This window comes from Salvelinus alpinus, chromosome 7, assembly GCF_045679555.1.
Source record: "Salvelinus alpinus chromosome 7, SLU_Salpinus.1, whole genome shotgun sequence".
Taxonomy (NCBI): Eukaryota; Metazoa; Chordata; class Actinopteri; order Salmoniformes; family Salmonidae; genus Salvelinus; species Salvelinus alpinus.
The window spans coordinates 61,076,619-61,087,438 of record NC_092092.1 but is presented as its reverse complement, the minus strand read 5'-3'; the positions used below and the strand labels follow the sequence as shown (position 1 = coordinate 61,087,438).

The window sequence follows — 10,820 nt, the reverse complement described above, 5'->3', positions numbered from 1 at the left end:
CTGCCTACGGTGGCCTTTCTCAATAGCAAGGCTATGCTCACTGAGTCTGTACATAGTCAAAGATTTCCTTAATTTTGGGTCAGTCACAGTGGTCAGGTATTCTGCTACTGTGTACTCTCTGTTTTAAGGGCCAAATAGCATTCTAGTTTGCGCCGCTTTTTTGTTAATTCTTTCCAATGTGTCAAGTAATTATCTTTTTGTTTTCACATGATTTGGTTGGGTCTTATTGTGTTGCTGTCCTGGGGCTCTGTGGGGTCTGTTTGTGTTTGTGAACAGAGCCCCAGGACCAGCTTGCTTAGGGGACTCTTCTCCAGGTTCCTCCCTCTGTAGGTGATGGCTTTGATATGGAAGGTTTGGGAATTGCTTCCTTTTAGGTGGTGGTAGAATTTAACGTCTCTTTTCTGATTTTGATAATTAGTGGGTATCGGCCTAATTCTGCTCTGCATGTGTTAGTTGGTGTTTTCCGTTGTACACAGAGGATATTTTTGCAGAATTCTGCATGCAGAGTCTCAATGTGGTGTTTTTCCCATTTTGTGAATTCTTCATTGGTGAGCGGACCCCAGACCTCACAACCATAAAGGGCAATGGGCTCTATGACCGATTCAAGCATTCAAGTATTCAAGTATTTTTATTCAGATCCTAATTGGTATGTCAAATTCTATGTTCCTTTTGAAGGCATAGAAGGCCCTTCTTGCCTTGTCTCGCAGATCGTTCACAGCTTTGTGGAAGTTACCTGTGCCGCTGATGTTTAGGCCGAGGTATGTATAGGTTTTTGTGTGCTCTAGGGCAACGGTGTCTAGATGGGATTTGTATTTGTGTTCCTGGCGACTGGACCTTTTTTGGAACACCATTATTTTTGTATTACTGAGATTTACTGTCAGGGCCCAGGTCTGACAGAATCTGTGCAGAAGATCTAGGTGCTGCTGTAGGCCCTCCTTGGTTGGGGACAAAAGCACTAGATCATCAGCAAACAGTAGACATTTGACAGATTCTAGTAGGGTGAGGCTGGCCGGGTGCTGCAGACTGTTCTAGTGCCCTCGCCAATTCGTTGATATATATGTTGAAGATTGTGGGGCTTAAGCTGCCTCCCTGTCTCACCCCACGGCGCTCTCTCTGTCTCTCTCTCTCTCTCTCTCTCTCTCTCTCTCTCTCTCTCTCTCTCTCTCTCTCTCTCTCTCTCTCTCTCACACTTATAGCTGAAGTGTGTTAGTTTAGGAAGAAGAGCTACTGGGTATGAACCAGAGAGATTGAGGAGGAGGAGGCAGAGCCTACACTTTAAGGTCCCTGATCTCTTACCTGTGAAAGCAGGCTTAATTAGACCCTATTATGATTGGCTGACAGATTGAAGGTGAAGTGAGATTTTAGACTGAGTATGTATGATATTTGTTGCTTAAATACAGATTGGAGAATATCCATCCCCTGACTTCATGGCTATTAGTGTGATAACGGACTGGAATTATACAGAGGCAGAACATATGTGAGCACAGTGTAGGGGGTTGTGTGTGTGAGGGGTAGAGGAAGAGGGAGGAGAGAAAGAGAGAGGAAGAGAGACAAAGAGAGAAAGCAAAAGGGTTGAACGCAGTATGTCTGCGTTGCCCTGCGTTGTTGGGAGCTGCCCACCGGTAGTGGTGCCATAGGTGGATTACCACTCTGTTAATTCAGAGGAAGAGAGAAATGGTGAAAGAGATCATGGAAGAAAGAGGACTAAAATAAAGCAGGATATTTTCGGACACTCAGAGCAAACTGGACTGTCTATTCAAGGTTTCCTCTTGAAGTTTGGAGTCATTTGGGGAGAAGAAGATGTATGATTGTCAAAGTTGGATTTTAACATCAGAGCTTTGACTTCGCTTACCAATGATGTCAGTTTTTTTATCTGTGATATTCTGACTCTCTCTCTGTCCCTCGCTCTCTCTGACTCGCTCTCTCTCTGACTCGCTCTCTCTCTGACTCTCTCTCACTCTCTCTTTCTCTCTCTCCCTCTCTCTCTCTCTCCCTCTCTCTCTCTCTCTCCCTCGCGCTCTCTCCCTTGCTCTCTCTCTCTCTCTCCCTCGCTCTCTCTCTCGCTCTCTCTCTGACTCGCTCTCTCTCTCACTCTCTCTCTCCCTCGCTTTCTCTCTCTCTCTCTCTCCCTCACTTTCTCTCTCCCTCTCTCTCTCTCCTTCGCTCTCTCCCTCTCTCTCTCTCCCTCTCGCTCTTTCTCTCGCTCTCTCTCCCTCTCTCTCCCTCCCTTTCCCTCGCTCTCTCTCCCTCTCTCTCTCTCTCTCCCTCGCTCTCTCCCTCTCTCTCTCTCTCTCCCTCTCCCTCTCTCCCTCGCTCTCTCTCTCCCTCGCTCTCTCTCTCGCTCTCTCTCTCCCTCGCTCTCTCCCTCGCTCTCTCTCTCCCTCGCTCTCTCCCTCTCTCTCTCCCTCGCTCTCTCCCTCGCTCTCTCTCTCCCTCACTCTCGCTCTCCCTCGCTCTCGCTCTCCCTCGCTCTCGCTCTCCCTCGCTCTCTCTCTCCCTCGTTCTCTTGAGACAGAGAATTTGACATATTTAGGGGGAAAGAGGAGGGGTAGATAATGGAGGGAGGGAGAGATTGGGAAACAGAGGGTGAGATCACAGTTTTTTTTCAGCCCAGGAGAGAGATTCAGGAGAGGTCCTCCTTTAATACTGCGTATCTTCTCAACTCCTTAGACATCTGACTCAGGCTAATGCCATAGACTGCACCTCCAGCTCCAGACCACATTGGCACCCTTGGGTCCGTCTTGGCCTGCTTTGGCCCAGCTTGGAGTCAGAATGGCAGGCTGTGCTAAGCGCTGTAAACAGGGATTAGTGAAATGTGTCCTGTCCCTGCACAAACTAGTCACAGGGACTCTCAACAAAGGTACGTCACTGGACGGTGTGTGAGTGTGTGCGTCCAAGGACAAATTTGAGCATGGGCGTGTGAATATACTGTTTATACAGTATAAAGCAGAATGAGTGTGAACTGTATAGGAGTACATAGCTATAGGGTTAGATTTGCTCTCTCTGGGTTTGAGTGTCTGTTGTGGAGTTGCATGAGCTGTAGGAACCTCACCACATCAGTACATGACATTGTGCTTGTGTGTCAGTTTTATAGAGTTTGCATGGCTACTCATCTAAAGCTCCATCTAAACTATTGAACCAACACGTAAGTTACACGGCTAGACCGAAGTGTCCAACTCTCTCTCTCTCTCTCTCTCTCTCTCTCTCTCTCTCTCTCTCTCTCTCTCTCTCTCTCTCTCTCTCTCTCTCTCTCTCTCTCTCTCTCTCTCTCTCTCTCTCTCTCTCTCTCTCTCTCTCTCTCTCTCTCTCACTATCCATCCCTCCTCCCCATATCTCTGGCAGAATGATTATTGTATAAAGGAGACAAGTGAAAGAGGGAGGGAGGGAGGGAGGGAGGGAGGCATGCAGGCAGGGAGGGAGGGAGGCAGGCAGGGAAGGAAGCAGGCAGGGAAGGAAGCGGGAGACAGGGAGGGAGGGAGGCAGGGAGGCAAGGGGGCAGGGAGGGAGGGAGGGAGGCAGTGAGGGTTTGGTAATAGAGGAGTGATAAACTTGATAGAGAGCAGAATGTGTTTGACAGTGTGATGAATGTGTGTAATAACATTTCGGCGTGGCAACGTAGTGGCTGGGAAAAACAGGGGAAGCTCTCAATATAGAAGGAAAAGCTTTACTGTTGTGATTCATTGTTTTCTACTGTGTGTGTGTGTGTTCGTGTGTGTTCGTGTGTGTGTGTGATTCATGATTTCATTATATTGCCTCTATTGCTGGAGGAAAGCAGGGCAGGATTAAACAAAATGAGCTGAATCTCAAATACAGTACAGTAGAGTACAGTACAGTAGAGTACAGTACAGTACATTATGAGACTGGAGGATATACAGCGCACGCACACAAACCAACACACGCACACCCGCGCAGGCGTACTGCTATTGACTTTGGTTTGAAGGAAGCACAGTCACACACTAGTGTTAGAGCCGGCTCTGTGGAGGGGGTAAACTGGTGATGTTATTAGGGATAGAGCTCCAGACCCAAGCCTGAGGGCCCCTACATTATACTACGGGGTAGGGCCTGGTTTCTCATCAATAACTAGGGTACGGGCAGGGTATCACTGAGTTGATCACTAACATTTTGAAGCTGAGCCATTTACTTGTGCTCTTCTGCGCAGCACAGTCATATCTGACTAAGATCATAACAGGGTGTCAGAAGTGCTTCAACCTCGACAAATATAAGACTGGAGAGACTCTTCATAGAAAATAATAATGTTTAGAGTGACAGATGTAGCTAACAACTAACTGCTCTCTCGTGTCTCGTCATTTAGCAGAGCAGGACAAGCGGAGCCATTGCCATGGCTACTCGCAGACTCAGAGCCGCCAATGAGCAGAGCTCATGCAGAGCGAGCTGCGTGCAGTTAGAGAGTAACAGACAGAGAGGAGCAGCTAATTGATTTACTAACGGAGGAAGTTATTTATGATTTCAGGTTTCGGGCAGGGCCTTAAATTTGGCAGAAGCTATCGGGTCTGGGTAGGGTAGGGCCTGAAAATTGCGGGCACGGGTAAGTGTTAAAATTCATGCCCGTCTAGGGCTCTATTAGGGGGTCCTGCAGAGGTTATGTTGCGTAACGAATGGCTCCTTAAAAGCTGAAAACACACACACAGGCACACACAAAGTAATAAGGAAATGAAGAGGAAAATATAAGAGATCTGGGTCTGAATAACATCAAATACACACACACAATCTCACTGGGCTGTCTCAGTGTCTCAGTGTCTCAGTGTCTCAGTGTCCCCGGGTCTCAGTGTCCCCGGGTCTCAGGGTCTCAGTGTCTCAGTGTCTCAGTTTCTCAGGGTCTCAGGGTCTCAGTGTCTGTGTCCCCGGGTCTCAGTGTCTCAGTGTCTCAGAATCTCAGTGTTCCCGGGTCTCAGTGTCTGTGTCCCCGGGTCTCAGTGTCTCAGTGTCTCAGAATCTCAGTGTTCCCGGGTCTCAGTGTCTCAGTGTCCCCGGGTCTCAAGGTCTCAGTTTCTCGGGGTCTCAGAGTCTCAGAGTCTCAGTCTCTCAGAGTCTCAGGGTCTCAGAGTCTCAGTGTCTCAGTGTCTCAGAGTCTCAGTCTCTCAGAGTCTCAGGGTCTCAGGGTCTCAGAGTCTCAGAGTCTCAGAGTCTCAGAGTCTCAGTGTCTCAGGGTCTCATTGTCTCAGTGTCTCAGTGTCTCAGTGCTCCACAGGGAACGAGAGCTACATCTAAGAACATCAGATTACACAATGGTGTAATCTCTCTCTCACTTGCTCCTTTCGGTCTCAAACTTATCTGTCATGGTTTGTAGATAGAGGTCTTGAGTACGGAGGGAGAGATTCAGTGAAGAGATTTATTCCGCTTGCTTAGACATCAAGATATCCATCTTCATCACCCGAGTTCTCTCATCATTCATTTGGTCAGCGACTTCAATGAGTTCTGCTGATTTGTCATCCAACTAAGTCATTGTGTTCATCAACTGATCGTCTTTGGTCTGCAGAATTTGGAGTAGAACATTGTTACCTTGTGTAACGTTTGACAAAACTGCCTGCATGTTATCAAATTGCACGCCCCTGTTCGTAGATAACTCGACAGATTTATCTAGTTTGGACTGGACTACATTGTATTTAGTTTTGGCTAAATCGAGTTGTTCCTGGAGACAACGATTTTGTTGGAGAGTTTGTGCTCGTTCATCGTCATAAGTATTTGCAATTACTTTTAATTGTTCAGATTTCAAATGCAGTTCCTCGACGAGCAGAATGTTTTCATTTCTTGCTTTTGTCAATAGTTGCTCAGTTCTCTCCATCTGTCCCCTCATGTTAGCCATGTCTGGCACGTGCTTCAGCTGTGCACTGTGGTATTGGACCGATGCCATATTTTTATGGTGATACATCAGTGCAAAAGTGGGGAGAACTGTCACAAAGTCTGTGTTTGATGGTTCATTTTGGAGAGCGTTCGCAATTTCTGCAGTTTTTTCGCTAATGGCATAATTAGGGTTGGTATCGCTGCTGAGGTCAGAGATCAATCCTTTTATGGGTGGAGGTTCACTAATTAGCGGAGGAGTGGTGACCACTTCCTTTGATAGCTTGCACATTATTAGAAAAATTTAGAGGAAAAATATTCCTAATTTTCAAAGGTTTGGAATTCGTCGGAAGCTGCAAAGACAAGTTTAATCTATTTATTGATGTTGACGAACCATCAGTACCGTACCAGTAATGTGGAAGTTGGACGTGAATGAATTTGCAAAAGCAAATTGAATGAATTAATCAATGCCAATGATTAATCCTACCTGGGTAGGCTATCTGGGTATTAAACTTGAAATAACCTGAGATGTTGCTTTATCCAGGTTAATAATAAGTTTAAAAGTGTCTCATTTGATTGGAAGAACATTAAGGTATGTTCAACAATTTAACTTATTAAATTGAATGAGACTATAATCTATACAATCTCCATTGATTGGATATCGTAAACAGTGTAAACAGTAGATCAAATGTTGGGATCATTCACCACTATGGTACACTTCTCCCTAAGGCCGAAGCCACATGGGGTTCCCGCTGGGGCGGGATTTCTGTCCGTACTGGATTACTGAATGGTTTTGGAAAAACCAAATTTTACTGATTGATCAATTTAATAATAAATCAGACCTGTATAGGCTATTTGGGAATGAAACTTTAATTAACCTGAGAAGTTGCTTCATCTAGGTTAGTTTGAAAAAAGTTTACAGAAGACTCATCAATTTGGATATTATTTAAAAGATCCATTTGAGAATGAAATTGCCAGATTTACACTTATTAGTTCAATTGGATAAGACATTGATATCTGTCTGGATATCATAAGTAATGACTTGAGTGTGACCTGAATAATTCTTCATGAACGAATATACTGGGCACACTTCAGCGGTCAATGATTACACACGCTGAAATCAAACGGAAGTACCCGGGGCGGGACTTCCGTTCCGCAAGGCGGAGGAATTTCAACGTGGCCCAAGAAAACAAAATGGCGATTTTCCCTTTGTTAGCTTAGCATCTTGTGCAAGCTAATCCTACTTTATGCATGAAAAATGCATGCAAACCCTTTTCGGCGTTATTTTGACGATGTTTTAACCAGAACACGCGGCAAACAACGGACTGCACCGTGGTCTACTTGCGTGGAAACACGAGAGAGACAGAGATAATTATCGCTGGTCAAGCTAATATCTCCTGAATTTCAATCGGCTGGCTCTTTGTCCTCGCTCGAGAAATTAATAATGACCGAGCCTACACGCATCTGAAACACAAGAGGCAGAAATAGCCCTGCGTTTGGCCAAACCCTCTATTTCTCAGATTTCTGTAATTAGCTTTATCAGCCCTAGTACAGAAATGTATTCGCTTATGTTACCCACTGACTACGGCAGAACACTACACGGAGGCATTTCTCCAGAGCACACACACGCACCAATAATTCCTGTCTTTAACTCCCATAATGTGTATAATAAAACTTGGTATATTATGTAATCTGCTTTTCAATTTCATACAGGCTGAATCAAAATGAAAGCGTCATTCTATTTTAGATTAATCACAGGGGGCACCAATGTGTCGTGTCTTTGGCTATGCCGGATTAAGTGATATGACATGCTATTCTATAAAATCCTTTCTCCGTAATTAATATTACCTGATTGAGCTAATCATGTAAATGTAATTAACTAGAAAGTCGGGGCACCACAAAATAATATTTATAGAGCTGTTATCTTCCGAATAAACTCTTAAAGACCTAGTAATATTTTACGTCAATGGCACCTTATTTCAGTCTCATCTGATAGTTGTAAATTATTGGTTATCTTCACGAACGCCTAACAAGTTGAATCAGCAATACAAAATTGGGTTTAATTATTTATTTACTAAATACCTAACTATTGGATACGTTGTAGTAACGTCATTGTGTGGTAGAAGGAAAACTCTGTCTGTTCTTTTCTAGCCCACGTTTGCAGCTGCTGTTGCTAACTCAACGGCTAGGAGGTATCACTTCTGTAGTGAATAAGAGTTCAAAGTTCATACCATTCGCAACCAAAGCTCACGCTGAGGTTGGCTTCGTTCTGTAGTTATTATCTGAACCATTCTGACATCGGATCGTCATCCTAATGTACCCGGAACAGTTGACATGTTAGTCCTTTTAAGGTATGGACCGTCGTCCTCACATCCTCGGAACAGGAGGTTACATTTTCGTCAAGGCTTTATATAGTGGAGAGAGAAGGGTGTGTTTTCATAGTTTTATAACCCCTGTCTCTTCACAGGGGTGGGCCACTGATTGAGCAGAGCTCTAACCTTATGAAACCCAAATCTCTCATTTGGAAGCTAAAATTACATTTAATCTTTTCACCAATAATTGTATATTCAAACTTTTAAATTGCCCAACAATTCCATGTGAATCTGATAACTCTAATGTGTAGACTTTCCACTGTAGAGTTTATGTCATCCTATCATTGATGAGAATGTCTCAGATGACAACCGAACTGACATCATATTCATTAAGTACCAACCCATATGTTCAACTGGTCGGATTACCAAAATATGGTTCATTTCCCCCCACATTCTGATGTTCCCAGAATTCCCAAGGGATTTTCAAATGTCACATCAGTAGGGTAGAGAGAGGAAAAAGGGGGGGAGAGGTATTTATGACTGTCATTAACCTACCCCCAGGCCAACGTCATGACAGTGGTAATAAAGGCTATGACCGAGACACAAACACACACCCACACACACAGTTGTTAGAATCTGAACATTTTGTCTTTGTAGGTACAGTGCATTCGGAAAGTATTCAGATCCCTTGACTTTTTCCACATTTTGTATCATTACAACCTTATTCTAAAATGGATTAAATTGTTTTTCCCCCTCATCAATCTACACACAATACCCCATAATGACAAAGCAAAAACAGTTTTTTGTGTGCACATGTATAATTTTTTAAAAACTGTTATGAATTTAATGTATAATGATTAAATGATGTATACATTTAAAGTAATGATAGGACTATATCTAATAGAATTCTACCCTGTGTCTGTATAATGATGAAGAATGTTTGTCCATAAGAAAAAAGGAACTGTGGCAGACAACTTGTGACCACTGTGGAACTGATAACAGGGAAGGAAGTCTCCCCACCCAGGGAGGGGAGAAACCTTGGGCTTGTAGTAGATTGTATAACAGGTGGCAGGCAATGTATGAGTAGGAGTAACACTGACCTCTGCTGGTAGCAGTGTAGCTCTGTCCGTTCCTTTCCTGCCCACTGTAGCAGGGGTTCCCAAACTTTTTCACCCGGGCCCCACTTCCAGCTTTGGGTGGCATCCCGCGTCCCCCTGCGCACGCGCAACGTCTATTTCTATGTGCACAAGCACTGTTCATGAAACAAACTGTTCACACCCCTCTTGTTGGTGGAGAGAACATTGTGCAGCTTTAAAGCTTATTTCCTGCAATTCTACACATTCTGTAATGGGTTGCAAAGAAAATGTAGAATTTTAAAGCACATTTTCTTGCAATTATATACATTTTGCTATGTCTAGTGTGTATTCATGTGATATTTGAGTGACAAAAAAATTACAATAATATCTATGGGCTAAAAAACTGAAATAGAAAAGTGTTAGTTGACATGGGCTAGTTGATGTGGACATTTCTGAAAAGTAATAAATAGCTCTCTAAGGTATGCAATGACTGACATGACAAGAGGAACTGATGAGGCACTACCCAATTTCGAAATTGGTGCATTCTACTATTACACATTTTAAGAGTAAGTTTAAAGCCGGACTGTTCCTTTAGGGGGCACGCCCCACAGTTTGGGAACCACTGCACTAGAGGACCTCTTTTGTTTGCTATTGGGCTGAAGTTCACACTTATCATTGCTTACAGTCATTGGGAAAATCTCAATTGGTTCTGCTCGACTCCTATCGCCTCTCTTCTCCACTCGTGTGCCATCAGGCAAATGACATTTACAGGGGTGGATCCTAATAAATGTGTAAAGTGATAAAAACGAATTTAGTTAGTTGTGCAAGACATGTTATAAAGAAAAGGATAAGTAGCATATTGTTTTTAAATGTTAGCATGCTTTTCTCCTCTGAGTAAACAACAGCTGATTCAAAGGGGGTGTGGCAGATTTTAAAACTCTTCCACACAGAATGGACCAGTATCCTTTGCAAGAGGAGGCTATCAAGCCGAGGAGGACACTTCTCGCCTCTAACGAATTGACACTCTCCTCCAGCACCTGACCACTTATCGTTTTCTGGGTCACAGAGGAGTGGGGACGGAGGAGTCAATTGAGAATCATCTCCCATAGTTTCAAACTAGAAATGAACAACGAAAATATATGTAGAGTGTTCTGTCACCAAGAAGTCGTTTTGGATAAAAGCATCTGCAAAGTGCTTTATATTATTTGTAATAGTACATACGAACAGACCTTTAATACTTCTTGGCCATTTCCTCTCTTTAATCTTGTAAGAGTCATTTTGTTGGAAAAGAAAATGTGTTGAATTATGTATGAAATGTAAAGAATGTTATTTGGAAAATAGATGTTTATGTCTGTAGAAACCCCATTTAGTGTTTGGTTATTCTGACACTTGTTGGAAATTTATGGCTTCACCACTTAGAGCAGAATTGAAGGAGTTAATGGCAATATGGCGCCAGCATAGAGTTAGTCAGGTGCTTTTAGCATTTCTTTCAATTGTATTGGGTGGCACAAAAACAGTCCGGGCGAAGCCAGAAGTTAAATACAATTCCATTTCAACTTACAGTGCAGGTGGGCAGGATGCTTGGTCATTATGACGGGGCAATTTGAGACAAAACGTCAAGGATCATCCTATT

At 43.7% G+C, this 10,820-nt stretch overlaps 1 protein-coding gene across 1 annotated transcript in view; it reads left to right on the top strand.

Moving 5' to 3' along the window:
• The first annotated feature begins 1,468 nt into the window (after nucleotides 1–1,468).
• LOC139581403 (A-type potassium channel modulatory protein KCNIP1-like) overlaps nucleotides 1,469–10,820 on the top strand; it is a 59,099-nt gene continuing 49,747 nt past the window's right edge. Inside the window, exons 1-2 of the mRNA XM_071411125.1 lie at nucleotides 1,469–1,859; nucleotides 2,671–2,860. Coding sequence (XP_071267226.1) covers nucleotides 2,773–2,860 — 88 coding nt within the window. The 5' untranslated portion in view covers nucleotides 1,469–1,859; nucleotides 2,671–2,772. The remainder of the gene's footprint in view (nucleotides 1,860–2,670; nucleotides 2,861–10,820) is intronic.